Source organism: Neopsephotus bourkii, unplaced genomic scaffold, assembly GCF_033783945.1.
Source record: "Neopsephotus bourkii isolate Nb327-2 ecotype Australia unplaced genomic scaffold, CSIRO-AGI_Nbou_v1 NB_1749, whole genome shotgun sequence".
NCBI lineage: Eukaryota > Metazoa > Chordata > Aves > Psittaciformes > Psittacidae > Neopsephotus > Neopsephotus bourkii.
The window spans coordinates 5,732,876-5,756,072 of NW_026902223.1; the positions used below are offsets into that span (position 1 = coordinate 5,732,876).

The 23,197-nt window shown below is 39.4% G+C and overlaps 1 protein-coding gene and 1 long non-coding RNA gene across 2 annotated transcripts in view; one reads left to right on the plus strand and one right to left on the minus strand.

Moving 5' to 3' along the window:
* The window catches only part of CA10 (carbonic anhydrase 10), a 189,145-nt gene that overhangs the window by 126,091 nt on the left and 39,857 nt on the right, over window positions 1-23,197 (plus strand). The window contains exon 4 of the mRNA XM_061376890.1: window positions 19,415-19,600. Within this exon, the coding sequence (XP_061232874.1) occupies window positions 19,415-19,600 (186 nt within the window). The remainder of the gene's footprint in view (window positions 1-19,414; window positions 19,601-23,197) is intronic.
* Window positions 1-23,197, minus strand: part of LOC133224936 (uncharacterized) — a 179,093-nt gene that overhangs the window by 46,128 nt on the left and 109,768 nt on the right. The gene's annotated exons all lie outside the window — the stretch shown is intronic.

Below are 23,197 nucleotides of genomic sequence, written 5' to 3' on the forward strand. Positions count from 1 at the left end.
GTGATCAGCCTTTTAAAATGTCCCTTGATAAATAAGATAAACGATATGTGACTCCGCTGTCACCATCTGAGTGAAACAGACCTGGCTTGAAACTTCCCCGGCTCTCACTGATGCTGACAGAACTCCAGATCTGGGGGTCCTTGTCTGCAGTTTGTACCAGTTTGTTTCACAGCAAATCAGTTTTGTTACACAGATACAGCCCCTCTTAAACCATGATCTATCAGCCTTGTATTTAGCTTCCCTATCAATTAAAAATAAACCTGTGTAAACTATGACATAGTTTCCAGATAAAGACTTGAATCAATTTAATTAAATTGATCTAAATGTAACCCAAGCCTTTTACATATACACTAACACACATATATATTTGTATGTTATATATTAGGAATACAAAAACACTGGGAGCCCACAAGAAACAAAACAGAAAGTGTTTTTAAGACAGCTCTGATTTGGCAGGGCGCAGAAGGCAGAAGAGTGTTAGGCTAAGGGAAATCAAGCTGTGAGTAAAATTGCTGTGCCAAGAGTTCTGATTAAATGATGCCTGACTGAGTTATGCCCTGTGAATACCTTACCCCACCTGGTGCACCCTTCCCACCCAGTACAGATTTCTGCCAACATGAAGTTAATTTAACCATATAGTGCTCTTCATACATATAGTTACACATCACAACCTAAGAACAGTAGCTGTATTACATCTTAACCCAAATAGGAATTTATTTGTATATGTAGTACCTTCTGAAACTCTAAACATAAAGCTCTAGTGTTTGAATATAATTCTCATCAAGACCCTATCAACCAGGCAACAGCTCAAGGCCTGTCATGCTCCTTGACTCTCTCAGAGTTGTGTGCTTCGTGATGTCCTGCAAGTACTTTATCAGAACCTCTGATGATGATACTCATGCTACTCACAAATAGGATGGCACAAGAAGAGTCACAGCTAGTTGCTGTCTGTGGGCTTTTCTTACTGAGCTGACATGATGGCATTTCAATGTAACTGAAGAGGTCTTTCCGTCAAAACCAAACCAAACCTTAAGCTTTGCTTACCGCCAAAAATTTCACTAGAAGTTGGCACTGCTTTCCCCAATAGAAATAGCCTAATTCCAGCTGATCTTGCTACAGGTTGAAATCCAAAAACCTGGATATTTTCACAGGATAACCTGCACATTAATTAGCTCATTGTGAATTCTTAAACATTGCATATATCTGCAAAACTCTCCTTTTGCCAGTAATCCTCAGCTCTGCTGCACTGACAGGAGACAGTTTGTCATTTCATCTGAAATCACCAGGGACTTTGGAGTCTTAGAGAAAACCAAAAGATTTGGATGCAGTGAAGTACTTCATTTCAAATAATGCTCTAGGTAAGTGGAGCATATTGCCAGGTGACCTCCATAGGTTTTACATTAATGCATTGGCTCAAATTCCTATCGTGTGTGTGTGTCTGCTGACATGGGGTGAGTAGCCACTTGTACAAGTAAATACAGCCACTCTTTTTGAGCCATGTTACCTAGGGCAACTTGAAAATTTACCCTAAACCTGATTTAGTATCTCATAAGCCTGATTTATTTGTGCTCTGCTATAAATGATCATTGACTGAGCATTCAAAGAGGAAAACCAAGTGAACTATACATACAGAATGACTGCTTATCTTTGCAAGGCACCCTTCCCTGTGCATACTGAATGCTTCATCTTCTCAGTGGTCACTTACAAATTCTCAGCTATAAACTCTAGATCTGATTCTCCTCTCGCAAGAGTGTAAATCAGAAGTAGCTACGCTGAAGCCAGTGGATTTATACTACAGTAAATCCAATGTGAGTGAAGAATCACACAGTTTCCCATTGACATCAACAAAAAGAACACTGGCTCCATGTAAATAAGTGGCCAGAAGCTTCCTTGAGTCCATTCCAGTTGGCAAAAGATATTTGATAAATGCATTTTAATGAGGCTCTTTTAAGCTGTGTTGTATTTCACCTGATGTTTGTATGGTAGTTCTTAGAAACTGGTTTACTGCATGAAATATAAGATACTTTGATGCAGTCATTATATGTATATGTGAGAACAGGAGGTTGGGTGTGCTACTTATGGAGAAAACATACAATTTAAAGTTCCCAAATGGCATCTTTACATAATTGTTACAAGACAGCGGATAAATAGCTGGAGTGGTAAAAAAAGAAACAGAATCATAACACTAATGGTAAATAAATATTTGCACACACATGCCACACAATAATTTCTAATTTAATGTCAGAAGACAAAGAAGAACAGCTGCTAGCTCTAGCTTCCATAATAAATAAGTTCATGCAAAATTAAATATGGTACTGATACAGATTTAAAACCCTTCCTGTACTTTGCAGGTATTGTTAAATATTCCCTGAAGTTATCCATTCCCATCTACCTTTAGGAATCAGCAAAAAGATCTCTTTTTAAAAGGATGTGGATTCTGTGAAGTGACAGGGTTTGCTGTAAGTAGGGTTTTGCTTTGGAACAATAAAGAGAGAATTCTCTACTTCTCGATCCAGCATACTGCACAGACTGTAGGTACCTTATATATTGGGGCTCTCTGCAAAAATAACCCTATTTGCCAGCAGCTCGTAAACAGACCTCTTGCATGTCAGAGAGTGCACATCATGGCTGCACAGGTTTCAGCAAAGACAGTTTTTAAACCGCTTTCTAGTCTGAGCTCGCTAGGGCTCATGGTGTTCCTGGCTCCAAGGCTGCCCCTTTAGCAGCAGCTCCAGGTTCCCTGATTGGGAACGTCAGGCAGTGTGGATGTGCTCACCCTTGATCTAATTTTGTTTCACTGAAACACCACTGTTTAAACGGAAGCAGAGTGAATCTGGTACCAAGCACCACATGGAAACCCAGCCTGAAGGCTTCAGTGCTGAGGTTCAGAGTTGCCGATGGTGATCTGCCTTAGTGACAGCAAGTTAAGCAGAGAAGAGAGAATGAAGGTCTTGTGGGATGTGGGGATGTGTCCTGTGGATGCAAAGTGTCTTGCTTTATCCTCCAAACACTGCAACAGAAGTTAGAAGAAATTTTCAGCCCTGCTAAAGCAGCCTGTAGCAATATGGAAATGTGGTAACCTGCAGCTGAAAATGGAAATGTAAGCAACTCCCAAGATGTATGCAAGAGAGGACAGGCTCCTCAGGTGAATTTGTCCTGGAAAAGGGAATGCACTAAATACCACTGAGCATGGCAGCTGTATGGGATTACTCTTCTATTAACATTTTGTAAGATGAAATGAATGCTTTGATTTTTGCCTCAATTCTTATTGAATCATGTTGCATCTCATTATAATGATAGTCATTTCCAGATACCATTAGCATTTTTAGAAGCAGCTATTTAATATTCAGGGCTTCTTTTTTTTGTCTGATTTATCAGTGTCATGAGTGAAGGGGGGAGCTTTAGGGGTGTTGTTTGTTTGTGCTAGAATACACAACCAGTAGAAACCTGTCTGCTTGACAAGTCAGCCCTTCCCTGCTCATTTCTAGAGTTTCCATTTGAAACCAAACTGTCTAATCTTCCTCTAAAAATTGTTTATGGCTCTTGTATCACCACTTCCTTTCATAAATGCTGTCAGTGTATGGGATACCCTTTCTACTTCAGAACCTGCTTATAGCTGTATATTCACCAAGGTGATAAAGTACATTTGATTTTCACTGAAACAAGCTTGAGGGCCCTGTTTATAGAGTAACTTGCACAGTCGTTCAGTATTAATTCCATTTGTGTGGAAGTTAAGCTGTGAATTCCAAACAGCATAATAATCCTGCCTCGCTGGGGTGAAGGTTGAATTTCAGAGTATAATTAAGTTCTAGGAAAAGGAAACACCCCGTGTCATAAATGAGAAGCTGTTTGCATAGTAAATACCGTAATTAAAAATTATTAATATAACTAGAATTAATTAATATCAATCAAAATTAATTCTTCTCTGCAGCATACTCTTAACCTGGAAGTGGAGCACAGATCGTTTCAAAGTGAGTGAGCACACTGCAAAGCTTGAGTGAAACTTCTTCAGTGGCTCACTGCTTGTAGCGAGGATCTCTACTGTAGGCTGCTGAACCACCCAAAGAGGTCACGCTCACAAAACTGAACCCAGGATAAATTTTGCTTAATTTTGGGAAATGGAAGAGTCTGATCAGAGTGGAGCTCATATCTCCACACAGTTTCATTAGTCAGTCCTTGGTTTTGACCCTGTCCCTTAGCTGGGGCTGTTTCACAGCTCTACAGCTACCTCTGAAAGGTGCGTTACCAACTCCCTGTGGTAGTCCTGCAGCAAAGCAACATCCCACGGCTGCCCACCACCAAAGCAATGCTTGCTCGTAGTAGTGTGAGCCCTGAAAGTTGAACTTTTACTCTGCAGCTCTCCCACTGATCCCTGCAATAGATCTGAAAGTGTGGAACTGGAAAATAAACCCCAAGGCATCAAGCTACAGCTCTTCCTAAAGCATAATGATAATCCTTTGTAGTGTTTGTGATTTGAACTATCACTAACAACTGCATCAGTAGCAAAGACCCTGAAGATAGGCTGGTCACAGATCAGAAGGATATCAGGAAACATGAAGAAGCTCCTTAATTAATTTCTAATCCTTTTTCAGCCTTAATCTTCTTTTTCATAGTAAGATCTGGCATTACACATTTTCTGCACACATGCTTTCTAGATGATGTAGATTAAGTCTTGGGTCTCTGATTTGCTAGAAACAGCATGTTGGTAGGTTATTGCAGCCTCATACTGGGATAGTGCAGGATTACTCTGCCTGGGCTGATATATTCAGCTAAAATATTCATTAAAAGTATGTGAAATTGGTCCAATCATCCAGGTTTTTTGTCTATACTTTTTCAGTGCTTCATAAGGGTTTGCTCAGCCTTTTTGCCATTACTGGAACTGTTTTATTTGTGCATTTATCCCAGAATTAGACTTTGCATTTAGCATTGCTAGGTGAGTGGTGGGAGGAATTCCCAGTGCTTTCTGGCTGGGGCAGGGGGCACATTTCTGGAATAGGAGCACAAATACTGCAGATTGGTATTTTGTAATCAGAAGGTGGGTTTTTTCCTTGGTAGTTAATGCTGTAGTGTCTGCAAATTTATGATGTCAACACAAAAACTAAATGGATATGCTTCTTATACTAACACAACTAATACTGATGGGTGAACAATAGTCAGTACTGTCTCCTGTAGCAGAATCAGAAGAATATGAAATATATATGTTAGACAATTCTGTCCCTATAAAATTCTGTGGCAAAATAGTTTCAGGATCCTATAGAAGGATCATAATGGTGTTTTTTCAGTCCTTTCTAACAAAGTTTCTGAATTTCCCAACAGTTAAACAGGAATTTTGCATGAAGATAGGGAGGTTTTTTAATATGGAGTTAGCCAAATTTACAGCTATCTGGACTACCCTCCAGTCTTGCTTCTGCTGCTTCCAATAGGAGCAGATGAGGCTGTAACTACAGCAGAGATAGAGCATTCATCCTTTCAAACTCAGAAACCAAGGTAGGTCAGTGCTGACAACGTGTTTTGAATTGTTCTCGTGTGCACTTACAGCACTGCCAGATCCACATTTAGATAAGACTTTATAATCTGTCCCTCAGCCTTGATCAGGAGAAAAAATGTGTTCACTTGCTTGGATGAAGCCTTGCACTGTGGAAATGAAAGGCTGAACATTTACTGAGCATTTTCAGCTGGGTAGAACACACACATTCCTGTGCTTCTGTCAGGATTTAGGTTTCTTTCAGACAGCAAATTACAGAAAGCATTCAGCAATTCTTCTGCAAACATCACAGTGAATAGGGACGCAGAACAGATGAAGGTTTTACCCAGAGGAGCAGAAGACCTTAGGGACCTTCCCACCTGTGTTTAACTTGCTGCAGAGCTTCGCAGGAATGGGCACTACAAGAAAAGCACTACAATTTTAACTGTGCTGACTACCCTTATATATAGGACAGGAAAAGAAATACCAAACTAACCAAATCATTGAAAGATGAACGGGGAAAAAAATAAATCACTTTACACAATTTGCAGATGAAAACATTCAGATTAACATTTCCCTAATAGACTAAGGGATATATTTAGGACTTGCCTAGGATTATTAAAAGCAGCCTTCTCTGTTAAAATGTTATGATTGACAGAATCCTGTTTACGCAGCACTTGTGAGAATGAGGCCATGCCTGCTAAGGTGCCTCGATGTGGATAAAGTTGACCTAAATGAGCATTTCTCAGACTTCCAGCATGTGTGGGCCACTTCTGGTTCTGTCTTCATGTGTCTGCAGGTCCCCTCAGTGTTCTCCTCTGCCTTGCAGGCGTTCAGCTGCTGCCAGCTGGTGAAGGTCACTGGCAGTCCCCATGCAATCTAGGGGCTAAGCTATGGACATTTGTCATTCTGTGCCTCCTCATTTCAGTGTGACAGCATCATTTGAGGAACACTGTGCATAGAGCATAAAATTTTTATCTTAGAAGCTCTTGGTTTGATACTGTTTTGCTTTTGTGTGACAAGGCATACGAGGAATGAGAGACAGGGATTTAGGAGCATTATCTACATACAAATGCAAAAGACAACAAGCAACAGTATTTAAACCAGAAACCTGGAATCCCTTAAAGGTGATTTGCCCATAACATTTCTATTCAGGTTGTGACTCAATACCTATTACTATGGTGTCAATTGTCAGCTTGAATATATCACATTCTGTTCAGTAATCCCTTGGTGGTTCTGTTGTGCTTTATCGTCTATAAGTTTATGTTGCAAGTGTTCCTTGTGCTAGGAAAGCATAAGCTGGTAGGACAAAATTAAAGAAAAGGGGAAAAAAAAGAATGCCTCTGTAAAAGAGCTGCATTACACCCTGAATATGTACCCTGACAAGACATGCAAATAAGCACCTGTGTATTTGGGTAATTATGAATCTGCTTTTGGTCCCAGAATGGATCTGTATATGTGTGCATATATATATACATATGTATATAAAACCACAGTCATACATAATACACAAGCTACATTCACTCTTGAGGTGGAAGTTAGAATACCAAAAATGCTTTTCTATTTCGACCTGACTCATTTGAGGATGTTTGGACCCTACATGTATTATAGTCTTATGTGTGAAAGAATTTTGTACTGTTTCCATTTGATTTGCTTGCTTTAGTAACAGGTCTGCTATTATCAAATAAACCTTCTGCCCATTTAACCACAGAGTAATCTCAATAGCCAGTCAGGTATGTAAACCTTTTTCAGTGAGTAGACTGAGTGTTTGAAGACACCAGGATATTCCTTATCATGTGCAAAGCTTTCATATATTTGAGACAAAAGGAAAATAAATTTCAACAGTGATGGCAATTACAGGCAACTTTGTAAGCACTGCACATTGATCTACCCACTGGGTTCCATCACCTTCCTCTCCGAGTAATGTGATTAGCCATAATGTTACCTGGAAGTATTGTGTGGACTGTATCTATCAAAATGAGCTAGAGCAGAGGTAAGAATGTGTCTGCCTGTTGATGGTGAAGTTGCTCAAGTTATTCTCCTGTACATGAACAAATCAGTTGTTGGAAACTCCTTGCAATTGAGAAAACCAAGCAAAACTCCTTCTTCCCTTGCTGTGGTGGGTCATCTCCGACTTCAGAAATACAGCATTACCTTTCTGCACACCTGCTATCTTTTGTTGCCTCCTGCACAATCACAGCACCTCTAACCAAAGCTCCAGCCCTTCGCTCAGGGGCATGCCCATAGTTAGGGGTGGACATTGTTATTACAGCTGTATGCGTAATTCAGTCTGGTGACTGAAATCACCTCTAAAAAGGAGAAATCTACTACAGAAACTTCTAGGCAGCCGTACCTGACTGCTTTTTGTATGCAGCAGATTTGGCCCAGTGTCCTTATTGCAAGTGAATGTCAACAGTGGAAGGATAATAGATTAGAGTTCTAGGAAAAACTTCCCATATAAATTAAGCCATTTGCCAAGTCAGTTGATGCCCTACTTTCAAGACTGTCATAGCAAGCGATTCTGAGCAGTCTCTGCTTATTAAAAATGGAGTACTAAAATCAATACAGCAATATCTTGTTGGAGAAAATTCAATTTATCAACAGGTTTGTCGTTTTAAAGATGATTAAAGGACTTGTTTATTAGGCATCATCTAGGCTTTAGAAATAGCTGGTATGAAAATAATATGACATAAGCCACAATGGACTTACAAATCTTTCAATTACATCAGGGAGTGGATATTTTTCTCTAAGTGAAGCCCTGGAAGCATTTCCTATCTTTACTTTAAACTACATCAGTCATCAATTCCATATTAAAAACTAATACCGCTCACAGGTTTCAGTAGCTCAGGGGAAGACCTGTTACACAATCTCGGCATTTAAAGTAGTTAAAATACGAAGTGTGCTGAAATTTTCATTACTGTCTTGGAAGAAATACTGATTCTGATCTGCAAGAGTTAATTTTTGAAAGCTCCAGTTTAATTTCTGCCAAAGTCCTACCTAGTTATTAAGAACATAAGCACATTTAAAGCGTTTACTGCAGGTGAAAACAACAAATCAGAGCGTGAGAACAAACTCCAAAACTCATCTTCCTCCGGGATAAAGAGAACAAGGGTGCCTCGACCCTTTAAATAAGATGTTCAGTGCTTTTCAGCTATAATTTCTCACAAACAGGAAAACGCACACTAAAGTGCATGTGCAAACACCCAGAGTTAGGAAAAACACCATTTCACAGGCACTTGGGAGCATCCAGCTTCTGGTTTGCACTCTACAGAGAAGGAAAAGGTATAAAAAACAGGAGGAAGAGCACTTACTACTGAACAGGAATGCTGATCCATAGCTGAATATGAAGTACTATTTTAAATTATTATTCCTGGGAAGATAATAAAGATTAATTTGTCAACATTACTGCTTCAACAGATTACACATTCTTGAACAGATTACACATTTCTTGAAGAAAACACTTCTTAAAAATGAACTTGTCTTATATATGGAAAGTGAACATCCTACCTAGTCTAAATTGGATTCCTGGTGGAAAAGCGTTCAGTCACATGCTGACCTCTAGCTAACTTTACTGCATAACCCTTTCCACTTTTCCTTCTGAACCCTTCTGCAAACACAGATAAATCTGCATTTCGGTAAGCAGCAGTGACCAAGAAAAGCAGAGGGAAACCAATGGTAAACTGGCATGATACAAAAATTGGTTTTCTAATAACCTTTTCCAGAAGAGTTCTCACCATTTCTTTATGATTTGAGCTAGGGAAAAGTGGCTTTCGCTTTGCAGAGAATAAAACACACTTGGGAATGATGTAAAAGGAAAAAAATACTTCTTGGTATTCAGAGCCTTGTGTCATTTTGATTGCTTGTAAAAATACTAATTTACACAAGTCCAGTATAACCAAAAGATATGGTCCAGAATACATAGAGCTGTACAGAAGATTAGAACAATGAACAAAGAAGTAGCTCTTCCTCCCCAGCCATTCAGTGCATAAACGCAGCAGGTAAGGGGAATGGAAAGTGGACAAACAAGGGAATAAACACAGGATCTCTTGTTTTTAGCAGAGACGTGCTCATGAAGTGAGGTTTTAGGAATGTTTGTCATTGAAAGGGGTTTGTGTGTACATCAGTGGCCTGATGACACACATACATAACACCATGTCTAAAAGCATCAGAGGAGGTGAGTTCTGCCCCTGGGCTCTCATGTAGCCTGGAGCTCAAGTTCATGCTATAGCTCAAATTCCCCAGTATTCCATCCAACTTGTGCACTGGCTCTCAGACACACTGGAATTAGAGGCATATCAGAACACAAAGAAGATTCTTCCGGTTAAGCTAGAATTGATAATTCTTTAAGGAGCTCTGTTTCTAAAGAAATGCAGGTTTGTGGTGTTTTAAAGTGCACTGTCAGGGAAAAAAAGAAGAAGAAAACAAGAGTTCTGAAGTAGAGTGAAATGTCAGGAAAAGCAAAGAGAATTTCAGGACAGGGATGGTTTGTTTTTCTTTATTTCTACCACTATTGCAGCTCCAGTGTGTTCTCAACATAAAAAAGTACACAAATGCTTCTGAGGCAGATAAAATGAGACAAGTAAAACAGTCCTCTGTAACAGGAACAGTAATATTCTGTAACAGGAAAGCCTAATTTATTCACCTTCTTTAAAGAACTAGAAGCAGACCAGGACAGAACAGCTCTTTGCTGCTGCTGAGAGAACACGGTGAAATATGCCACCAGGCAGAATAGCTCATGATTTTTGCATGCCACTAAGGATTTGCCTTGACACCTAATGAATTTTGTTGAAGTCAGATTTCAGGTTCTCTAAATACTGGTTTCCCTCCAGAGGGACAGAGCTCCGGAAATTATTTTGCAATAACTATGCATTTTTTCCTTGGCAGTGATTTGGGAAGCAGTTTGATATTGTGCTGTGTACTGCTGTGAAAACTTGTTACACTTCTGCTAAACCACCTGATAAAACTTTTGTCCCTTTCATGGCTAAAAAGCTGAGCTTTATAGATTCATCTTTTCATTCCAATGACTTATATTTTCAGTAAAGCATTACCGTGCTTCTCTGGTTACATGACGACTCAGGCGCTGTGATTTCCCCTGAGCAGGACTGAGTACATTGCGCTGCCTTGGAATTTCATGGCTAGAGTGGCCAGGGAATTTCAGAAAGCAGCAGTGGTCACTTCATTATTTTGGAGGGTTTAAGAAAATTTAATAGAAATTCCTGGCAGCAAATGAGGTAGAGCAATAAAGAACTACAGCAAATGAGGTTTTCTGGCTCTTGTATCATTAATCTTAATAACGGTATGTTTTGATTGTGGTATGAGAGAGATGAACTTTGCACATCCTTCAGCCTGCTTAGAAAACTGAATGCTGCTCACTCCTTCAGACAGCAATCTGATGCTCTGGATACACAACAGCAATAGGTTGTGCTGATTTATTAATCTAGGCCTGTGTGTGAGGACAGATAGTTATCTTGCTCATTCTATTCACAAAAGTTAGTAAAAAAAGATTGTACAGATACAGATATAAGTGTATAAAGATACACAGATGTAGGTAAAGTGAAACACACTAGTTTCAATATACATCCTACAAATTCCGTCTGATCTGGACTCCACTGGCAATCCTCTGGCATTTCAACTCTGAAATCCAGGCAGCTACCAAAGGTCAGTGCACCTCGGTATCACTCACTGTAAAAGGACTCAATTATACCCTCAGGATTTTAACATATTCCATTTTACATTTCAAACCTGTATCAAAAATGGAAAGAGTCATTTTTCCTTTGTCTGGTTTGCTCACAAGTTTGTAGCCTTCTGTACCATTTAGAGCCTTCTGAAAATTTATGTAAGCCTTCTGATTTTAAATAGGCAGCTCTTCTGACATCCCCTTACCCGAGACAAGAACTATCCTTAGCACAGTTTCTAATGCAGATTCTTCAAGCTAAAATCTCGTTACAGACTGCTAGACTGAATTAGGGTAATGAGTTCTCCAAGCCCCAGTTATTCTCACAATTACTTACTGACTTAGCCTAATTCTAAACTCAGGTTAATCAACTAAAACAAGCACGCAAATATAATTTTTCCCTCTTTCATGTAACGCTAATAACTGTGTCACAGCCCAGGATGAGACTTGTCATCAGTGCTAAAAAGGTGGCTACAGACACACAGGACTCTGAATTGTTAAGCCTAGTTCTGCAATCCCACAGGAACATCCTTTTTAAACACTAGAGCATGGCACCGGCACATGACACTTCACAAGGAGCTTGAGTTCTCTGCTAATAAACCAAAGTCACTCCAGAACCTACCACAGTGAAAACCTTGGTCTTCACTGAGCCATGTCTGAGCTTGAAGAAGTAATAGTATTTATTAAAAGAAACCAGCTGACAGTGGTCTCAGCATGGAGACCATGTCCCATTCTACATACTTGGAACCTCACATCATCCCTTCACCATTTTACCTAGCTGGAGATACCTGCGACTGTTGCTGCCTTATGTGCTGGTTAACTGCACACTGCATGGTTCTTGCTGTACATGAAGTCCCTTGAGGTCACATTGCAACCTAACTGGTTCTCACAAGTTCCTCTTCTGCACTTCAGTTTGCCTGCAAATACGCAGGCTGTAGGTTTTAAGATACTGTGAGGCAGAAGAGGTGAACATTGAGATCTACTCTGCTTTCCTACAGCAAAACATTCTTCATTCTTTTTTTTCACCCCAAATGGTGCATAATGGTTCCCCCCCCTGCAGGAAGCTCTCAGCATCAAGGTATGTCCCCATCTTAAAAATCCTTACTGGTCCCTCAGGCCTTCAGCCAGCACTGATGGAAGCAGATCCCTTGACCAGTCCAGAAGCCAGTTTTTCTGCTTGTCTGTCTCTATAAAAATTCAATGAAAGCTCCAGGATTAAATTCACCTACTACAATATGTACTATTAGTAAATGTACTCTTACTAGATGCATTCCAACTACTAAATGTAGTTGCAATGTTCTAGATTAAGGAGAGCATGATTTCACTCTGAAGCTAGCATTAACACACACAGCAGTTATTAATGCCAGACACAGTCAATTCGGCTGCATCTAGATTAGGCTTCCTAGTTACTAGCAGCCAAAACTCACGGCATTCCTGGAGTAGTGGGATCACAATAAAGCAGTTTGAGTGGGCATTACCAGTCCTAGGAGCAGTTTCATTCATTCACATCCTATGACATACAATTATCTCAGACTAAGCACAACCTTTTAGGCCCTCTATTAAAAGTGTATTTTTGGCACAGAACAGCATATACATTTTGAAACACATTATTTTGATCACTGAAAATCGACACGTTGGGCTCATTAGCCAGGAAACCTGAATATCTCATTTATGAGCTTTGCTCCAAGTGTTTTTACAGGTCAGTGACTAAAGGAAGTAAACAGGCAAAGCTGCAGAGTAGTGAGTGGGGAAGATTCTTAACTGAAAGTGGTGCTTTAAGAAGAAAAAACCCCACATCATGCCATATGCTGGTACATGACACATTACATCAGGCACGTAAATGGGTTAATTGGACTCATTAACATCATTTCCTTCTTAAAACTTTTCAGCTGAGAAGATGAAAAGATGATGTTAATCTTTACACTTCTCTTACATTTTACATTCTTCACACAGACCTTTTATAATCAAATATTGATGACAGTGCCTGTTGTTCTTCAAAGCCCAGCAACTATATTGCAGCTCCCTCCCAGTGAGTGGCACTGTATCAGACCTCTGGTATTTCCTTATCTTTATTTTCCTCCCCTCCACTTTTTTTGTCTTAGAAACACAATATAAGATCTATTGGATTCTTGCCAGAAAAGGCACTTTGGCATTTTCCTTATCTGATGGCCTTCGAGCAACCTGCTGAGCCTGCATCCCTCATATGCTCAGTTGTAGGCTAGAAACCTGCTTGAGTGATGCAGCAGACCCCACAGTTCTGTCCCACAGCTGAAACCGCCACTTGTGAACCTAAAGCCATGGGTTACACTTGCGTCACACAGAAAATGATTGACTTTCTGCCTGGCTATGGAAGTCCTCGTGGTCTATAGGTACTAGCCACACGGGATGGGTCAACAGTGCTCTCTGCTGGCAGTAAGAAAAGCTTGCAGGAGTACAGCTGCAATTGCCTTCAAAAATAAAGAACGAAACACTTACACATTAAAGGCCCCGAGACATTTACAGGCTAATCTATGGATGACCGTGATTTACAAGGTCAAGAAGCATGCTGTGCATTGCAGACATGATTCAGAGAATAAAGGTGTGCCAGCAGCGCTTCCACCAGTTCTTTACATGCTGTTGCATACAGTGATTAAGCATAAGGCTAAAAAATTAAGCATAAAGATAAAAGCAGGGGAAAAGTATTATGAAACATAACTATTCAAATGTACAAATACTCATCAAAAGCACTTAAATAGAACTGAATGCTCTGTAGAAAACAATGACTTAAAAACCATTTAAAAATTCTTATCTATGTATGTACACACAGACAGGCTACTTTAGGATAAGGATAGAGCTCTCAGAAGTCTGGAAAATCTATAGAACAACTGCCTCCTATTTGATTATATCAATCTCTTCTTCAAAACAAGACTTTAAAAGCCCAAAATGCCTGTTTTAAACAACTATTAAATAACTTACAAGAATAACTCTGTAAAATAATGTTAGTTTCCAGCTTGGGTCCCCTCTAACAAGAGCTAGAAAATTAAGGCAGCAGCATAAAACTACTTGTAAAACTAGCTGGCTGTCATAAGCACAATATTAGGAAAATGAATGTTCTTGTATAGCCGCTGCTTTGAAATAGGGGAATGTAATTCTGCTGCAGAGAGTCAAGCCTTAGTAAGGTTACATTTGAAATTCTAGTTTGGTGCAGTGCTTTGTCACAGTCCCTGAAGTCAGATTTCAAATTGCAGACTTGCCCTGAAGTCTGTGCAGACTTGGTTTTCACTCCCTGAAGCAGTCTCTGCTTTGCACAGGAGAGATACAAGGTACTTACTACAGTATGATCCATTTAAACCAAAGAGGATGATATTTTATATCACAGAATATGGTCTGCTTAAGATCCTATGAACCACCACCAAGAAAACATTAAGTGATAGAAACTTGACCAACGCTACCCACTGCTATTGCCACATGGATACGGAACAGCAGGAACCAAAGGTGATGACAAAGTATGTGGTAGTAGGAGTTCAGGTGCTGCTGACAGGGAGGAAGTGCCTACTCCTTGCGCCTGCAGCACTGTGTTCCTGTTCTGCTGGAATACAGGACTCCAGGAGGAAAACATGGAAGCTAAGTGGCAGGTGATCGAAATCTGGTTATTGCAGGACACAAAACTGGGGCACTATGGCACCTTGAAAGTACTCTTCAGTCCTTGTTGATTTGCTTCCCTACCAGCACTAGACCTTCTTTGGGCTATATCTTATTTTTATCCTAAAGAAAAGAACATCTAATATTGCAGATAAGATCCAAGGACACTGCAGCAGGCAGCCAGACACAACTGATTTTCTTGCTTCCTTACATTCAGTGCTGCTCCAGTGGCAGATTCTGATGTTCTTGGAACTAATCTTCAGACCACTCTTAGTTGAATAAATCCAAAATGCACTATTTCACTGTTTGCAAAGGCCCCTACGAAACAAAGAACCTGCGCTACCCCTTGAAGAAAGCTGACACCGAACTGCTAACATAGCAGGGGACTGAAAGGCAAAGAATTTATCTCAGCTCCTTCTCTTTTCCTCTTGTAGTCTCTGCTTCTGTTTCTAGCATGGCTTTGCCCTGAAACAGACTTCTTTTTCCATCACTTTGAGTGCTTAGGGGTTTGAAGGCTATTTTAACACAGACTGTAATGTAAAGATGTAGGCCACAAAGGAAGTTCTGAAAATACTTAGTTCGGGACTAGTTGTGGAATATAAGATGAAGGGAACAAGATACACAGTTAAGTAGGACACAACAAAAATGCTTCCACAAATGCAGGGTGTTAAAAAAGCTCATTAGAAAAAAAGTGGTTTGGGATCAGATTTGGATTTGAGGTTTTTTCCTTTCCTAATGGTCATAAGGGTCTGCAGAGTTTCAAGCTAAACCTGCATCAGAGAACGGGTTTAGTAGGTATGCATTTTTTGTTAACTTTGCTAGTGTTTCACCTTTCAAAGAGCAGAACTGGGACTTTTTTGTGATTACAGGACCACCAAGTTATACACAGATACCACATGAGTGTTCAGATCTTACTTAGAAACGTAGCATAGAATATATTAGTAGTGTGTGCCTGGGTGGCTGCCTTGCATCAAGGTAAAGGGAAAGAATAATGCTGCTGGGGAATTACATGCACAAAGCTCTGTGAAGCAAGAATTAAAAGTAATGAGATTAAACAGAAAATAACTACATCAGGAACATGTTAATAATTTAATTAAAGTCTACCAAAGTTGAAGTATTTCACAATTAAGGTTGAAGGCCATCAACATGATCTGTTCTACTTAGGGATTTTGCCACAGGTAAAATTACCTTTTGGGAAAAGTTTCTCAATGTATGAGGTGAATGGGATCAACTAAAACTGTGGCATGACTGACCATGTTGGACTTTGCTGTTTTACTCAGACTGGCTTTTACTGACATTTAAATACATGTTTACTGCAGTCTAATTTCTAGTGCATAAGATAAATGTGAATACTGATCCTTTTGAAAAACAGGAGGACAAGATTTAGTGCTCTTTTTCCCCCAGTTTGTTTGCTGTATTTTCATCTATATATAACTTTCAAGTCAAACAGAAACAAAGAACAAAAGGGTTCCCTAATAGCAGAGCAAGAAGCAACACAAATGCCATCAACATGAAGGAGTTAGCACTAAAGATTAGTCTGGCACATTAAAGAAATAGGTTTGTAGATCTTAACAGATCTTTTATATTATCCTTTTAAACTACCCTATAACATTTTATCCAGTCCACAGAATGGTATAAAAAATAAATACCGTGCTTTCTGGAGTAACAGATATTGGTGGCTGTGCCAGGCAGAGCCAGCATCTTCCCCACAAGGCACCCCAATGTCTGTACTGTTTATCTTGTAGGAGGATGGACAAAATACAGAATACCCCCTCACTACCCCCTCACTAACTCCTGTGCCTGTGACTTTTTACAAGACCACATGCAACTCAATTTTCACAAAACCAACTCAGTTTGATGTTCTAAAATGAGAGTGCACCATCACATTAAAGGCTGAGTACCATAAAATATCGAAGATACTTCCTGTATCAGTAGGTTTGCATCAGAACCTTTGTTTTCTCCAACAGCAGTTCAAACTGCACATATTGAAAAGACAGTACATTGTTTTCTGCCAAAACCAATGGAAGACAAACCTTTTTTTCCTTGCAATGTTTTTTTGTATGACACTTTCCCACTGAGTATAATGCCTTTGTGGACTTGGAGCTCGCAAACAGAAGGTGGCTACCCTTACGTGATACCGTGTCCTAACAATTGAAAATGGTTATACCTGAAATGTATACTTTTAAAGGTGATATGGTACTGGGTCTCTGTATAAACCAGACAATATCCTGAACTGCATAGCATTATAGTGGTAATTCCCATAATCAAGCACAATCTTGGCACATCAGGAAGTCTTTCATTCAGATATAGAATGGTTTGAGTTGGAAAGGACCTTAAAGTTTATCTAGTTCCAGCCCCTGCCACAGGCAGGGACACCTTCTACTAGACCATGTTGCTTAAAGCACCATCCAACCAGGCCTAATCTAAGTAGACAGCAAACCTAAGACACTTCTATTTTTCTTGCAATAAGCAAATGAGCCTAGGAGACATACCCAATAAAAGCTGCTGGTAATGCTGGTATATGTTGACACTCTCAAGAACAGAAATGGCCGTGGGCATGTCCTGAATCTTGACTGGTATACGTGGCTGCTCTTCTCTTGGTCACACATTCACAGCTAGTGTTTCACTTAAACCCAGAACAGATAAAAGGGCAAGGCCTTGCATTTTTTGTATTGAAGATCCTGGGTTTTGTCCTTCCTGGTGACAAGTCTGAGTGCCCAAGCAGGAGGTTTTTATAGTCTCACTTGAAGTGTTCATCCCTCCCTGCAGCTCAGAAACGAAGCGTGTCAGCTACCTCAGTTCATTACTGGTGTTCTTCATCTGCAGCTACGCAGGGAAATTCTGGTTCAAAACAGCCAAGACAATCTCATTACAAGCACTGCATTTTTATGAAGGGGGAAATAAGGAAGACAAATGTACTCCTGCTCATGAATTTGCCTCTTCTCATTTCCCCTCACTGCTCTGCAGAGTTATTTGATTCATATTAGGAGTTATTTGGGTCACTTTTACCTTGAGAGAGAAAATAATGGTAACCTAATTTGAGATTTGTACCAATTTAAATAAGAAAATGAATTTGGAATATTTTGCATGGTTGCTAAATTTAACTGAGTGTTCAGTGAAGCATGAGCTTCCAAATGTGAATGAGTAAGAGGCTTTAAACCATTTTCCCCTATTTGTTTTTAAACTGCATTTTTTACTTATGATTAGCAATTTTGTATCATTCATATTCAGTGTACTGAAACTGAATTCAATAAACTGACCTTCTTCCACCTATTTAACTCAACTTGATATTTAATTATTATGCATGCAAAATCAGGCAGAAAAACTAAGGAGCATTTATAAATGAGACCCTTGTGGTTTATGTGCACTGAATAGGAATATTTGTGTTTATTACTTTTCATAAGAAAATTATTACTGCTTATTTTGAATGGGGAATAAACACCAAAATAGAACATCTGCATCAAAGTTTAAAAGCCACAACAATCACAAAAGTCATTGAATCTCATCCGTTTAGTTCTATCACGCAGTCTGCTTCATGTAACTTTTTACAACCTACTGTGCAAGAAAACAGGTCATTTAAACTCAGTAATTAGTATTACAGATAAAATGGCACTGCAGCAATGTTAATTACTATAGTACTGATGTAGCATAGGATATAACACATAATAGTCGTGTCTTTAATTTTAAATTGAAATGCAACAAAGCATATTATTGCTACACGTCCTCTTCTGAACGTAAATGAATGTTATTCAAGTGCACCATTTGTATCCTTGCAGAATGTTTTGAAATAAATCACAATTCTACTTTAAGTGGCATATTTCATTTCCCAGTGGCATAAATTAAGGAATCTTTTGCATTAGGAACTTTTCCTATGACAGTGGAAATTATGACAGCATTATATTCCATGTGAAAAATCTCCACCATCATTTTCTTTGTCATTCCAGCAGCTGTAAATCAGTTTCCCGATGAAGCACAACACCCAGTCTTTTCAAAAATAAGATGAATCTCAAAGAGCATTGCAGCTATTTGAGGTGTAGTAGGAGCTAGGGATACATGATCAGATTGGAATTAATCCTGCATTGCTATAGCGAAAATACCTCGCAACTGTAAAGAGACTTATGGAGGAAGACAGTGAGAGTTTTCACCTGCAGCTCCAGCAGGAGCAGGGCTCCCTATTTATGAATAATTAATTATAGCTCTGCTCTTTGCGGCACCTTCACTTTTGGATAATGTTATAAATATTAAAAGGAAGAAAAAAAGTTAAATTTCAGATTTGCTCAAGCTCACTTAAATAATTTATGTCAGCTGAAATGTTCCCATTTTCGGTGAAGGAATTCTGTAATGAAGCCATTATTCAGACCTTGCATAAAAAAATACTCTAAAAGCCTACTTATTTAGAAGTGTAATAATCCTATTCACTGCAGTAGCCATGTGCCCCTGGCTAAAATATGTACATACAGATTTAGCTAAATATTTGAATATACAGTGTCAGACTCAAAGCAGAGAAGTTGAAGTATAACCTCAGGTTGTGTATTTCATCTCACAACAACAAGATGTGTCGCTACATTTGAATGAAGGGGTGTAAAGAGCAAAATCTGGAAGCACATAGAATTAGTTCCTAGGATTTACAAATTCTTTTAAATGCTTTTGTTTAGGTCAGTGGGACGATGTATAACACAGGGAGACACGTATCTCTACGATTAGACAAAGAGCATCTGGTCAACATCTCTGGAGGACCGATGACATACAGCCACCGCTTAGAGGAAATCCGGTTACACTTTGGAAGTGAAGACAGCCAGGGATCAGAGCACCTCCTCAATGGGCAGGCTTTCTCTGGGGAGGTATGTCAACCTACTTGGAGTTACAAATGAATTACTCACTTTCCATTTCTGCCTGAAGGTATTTGCAAACTAATTTGTATTCATAAAAAGTTGTTTCCCTTTTTCCATTCTGAAAATCAGGGAATTACTTTCTTTTTTGTTTTTGCTCTTTCACTGCAAACTGTGTGACTCACATCTAAAATGAAACTGTTGTATTTATTGTCTGCATAGCTACCCTATATTCTCATACATGCTACTTACAAAGTGATCAAGTATCTTTTGGTGGGTCCTTTATATCTGCTGTAAGTGCAAAAGGTTAACGACAAAGTTAATAGTGATAGTGCTTCAAATTCTTATAAAAGTGCTATTTTTGCTGCTCACTGGTGTGATACACTTTACAATGATCATCATTCTGCTTTTGATTCATGTAAAAATAAGATGATACTTAATTTTAGAGATGGTTCCACAGAAGTCTGTTGGTATGCTCAAGAAATAAAGATAACTCTACAGATTAAGCCCTGGTAGAACTGGTACTTGCTTTGTGTTTTAAATACAGGTCTGCAGTTGTCCCAAGAAAGACAATCATTTCATCATCCTGATAGCTAGTGCAGGATGGCCCATTACTCTCGCTGGATATATTTTAGTCTCATTTATGGATTATTTTTTCAAGATGTAAGTTTGCAGACTTTCTGGTAGACTAAGCAGACCTTTTCCGTTCTTATCATGTAGGAGCATTTTTCCATAGAAGAGACGCATGAGGTTTGTAGTACCCATCCTTGTTCAGCATGTGCCATACCTGTGAACTACCTAGCATGCAACCCTACTCCACAAATCTTAACAGATCAAATGATGCTTCAGAATAACTGTATATTACTGTGGGGATTATTTTGAAAGACACCATAGGTATCCCTGTTACCGTTCTTTCAGAAGACGAAAATGTATACTTTTTCATAATAAATCACTTCTTTTCTTGGAGATGAATAATCAAATTACCATCTGTACTATCTATCACAGACTCCCATGGTGAGTCAGTTAATGCATGGCATTTTCTTTGGCACTGTGCAACAGCAGTTATTTAAAAGTAGGAAATGGACTGCAGAGTTGTCAAGTGATGGTAATCATTTGTTTTGTTTTCTAAGTTACGTAGCTATATAATATACGTATATATAATAATGGCAGCTTTTCCATGACATTACTCATCTTACACAACTGGCTTCTTTTGCCTTTGTTGAACTCTATAAGTGAACATACAATGTATAACTCTGTAAGAGCTGAAACTTAAGGATGCTGTAGTAAATAAGTTCTTTGCTTTCCTATTCAGATTTACAGATGAGCAGTATTCAAACAAAGGTTGACTGACCAAGAAAGCAAAAATTTGTTTGAAATATACCATTGCATTTGGTATGATGGAACAGCATCATCTCAGATCTTTTTGAAAGAGTTCTTAAGTGATAGATTCGTCAGTCATAGACTGTAACAAAAGGTACAAATGTAAAGCACTGGTTTGTGATATTTCATGTTAATACTCAACTAGGTTCTTCTGGTTTTGACAGAAGGAGTTTTGAAGTACTATTAATATTTGGTATTTGCTAACAGAGACCTCAGGTTTTTCTTAATAAAAGCAGAAAACCCAGCTAAGTGGAACCACTGTCAGTCAGTCGGTCATGCACAGCTGGATCTGCAGTATATGCAGGGTTCATCAAGTTACCCGAATTCCTCCTGCAGTGAACAGGAGGAGGTTAGCAACTTCAGAAGATGAGCATTCCTGACAGCCAAAGATGCATCTCTTAGCACAGGACAAGTCACTCTATGGAGATGCATCTCCCTTGACAGCAGAGCAGAGACAAACAGCTTAGACTGATGCGTGCCTTTCAGGTGGCAAGATGGATTCCGTCCTTTGAGGATGTGTTTTCCAAAGTTTCAGACAGCTGTTTTGGGCAGCTGGACAGGTAAGTTCCGATAAGGTCAAGTACTAATTACTAATTTGAACCTGCATCTGCACAGTTACGTCTTACTTATAAAACACATGTGATTTCCAGAATACAAGCACAGATTCAAATTAGTTATGCTGAATAGAGGCTGCTGAATAGGAGGACTGCAGCTGGTGTATTCTTGATTCACCCGCCCATACAAGTGTTGTCTGTATAAATAGGCAATTTTCAATAAGCTCTCAGCAGTGGAAGATGTAATGTCTGCAAGTTCCAGCTACTATAGTAAGAAAACTATAACAAGCTCACTGACTTTATGATAGAATACATGTCTTTGTGATGTCACGTATGCTTTCAAGACTGTTGCTGCTAATTACTGTTCAGGCCTGCATTGGATAATGCTGTCAAAGGAGATGGGATAAAGAAAAATAACTGCGTAAGTGCATTAGTTTAATTTAGTTAGTGCAAGTAGGAATAGCAATGAGTATTTGCTGCCTTGGGTTTTAGCAAGTATAGGCAACCAGAGAAAAAAATCATTGCAGGATTACATTGTCTGACTGCTAATGGCACACTAACTCCCCTGACACTGCCTTGTTACTGCTTCTCTTGGTGTTGCCCAAACCCACTATGGGTTTCACTGTTTCACTGTTTTGCTGTGGAAACAGTTCTCAGGGATGAAGTTCACCAAGAATTGTGATCTGCTCCAGTAGGTCACAATCAGATTATTCTTACTCCTCCTTCCCTCCACTTTTGTCCTCGCATTTTCACCAAGCTCCCCAATACATGTTAAAATCAGCACACTGCAGAGAGAGAAGGAGAACCTGGGGAGAGGGCAGGGGAGAGAGCAGTACCTGTCCCTAACAACACTGGCGGACTATTAGATTGGCTCAAACAGACCAAAATTAAATCCAAGCACACATAAGGCAAAAGCTTTTAAGCAGCCTCAGTGTATTTTGAATCAGCTGCAATGTTCTTTGCACATCTGGAAATCCCACCTAACAGCCATACCAAGCAAAAAGTTTGCTCTTAGAGACTTCTTTTCCCTAGTGAAGATGCTCTGTGCAAGGGCAGGCACTCAGAGCACCAGAGAGTGCCCTGGAGTGGAACCATTGTGTGAAAAACAATCTAGAAACAGTAAATCGTTTCAACACATACTGTGGTCTGAATGATACTGAGAGGGCTTCTAATTGCCAGGCTTTAACTTTTAACTAGGTGTTAAAGACTGTCAAGAGAGATCTCCACTATAATCTGGTTACCTTTCAGCCCCTAATTATCACTTTGGTAGGCAGAATAACTGAACTAATGCTTGGACAGTTTCAGTGTAAGGGCTTTAAAAGTGTGTATCAGATTATCACCAGTATGTTTGGCACTGCTAACATGTAGAGAAAGGCAGGCTTTGGAATGCTTAAATAAATAAATTGGGCATTCCCTTGTCCCTCTGATACATACTTGAGTGTTTAATTCCCTCCTCTGTTTATAAGCCTCCTACTGTATTATAATGATTAAAAGAAAATCTCTGCTCAAGCAAAGTCCCCAGCTAAGACCAGTCATACGTGTCTGCTGCCGAATGTCTCTATGGAAAACAGCTTTAAATGCTTCAGAGTTCGTACATTTAATGAGAGACCCTCTTTCCTTTCAGACAGCAGCACTACAAAATACAGTGGAAATTACCAGAGTTCTGCTGTTCAGA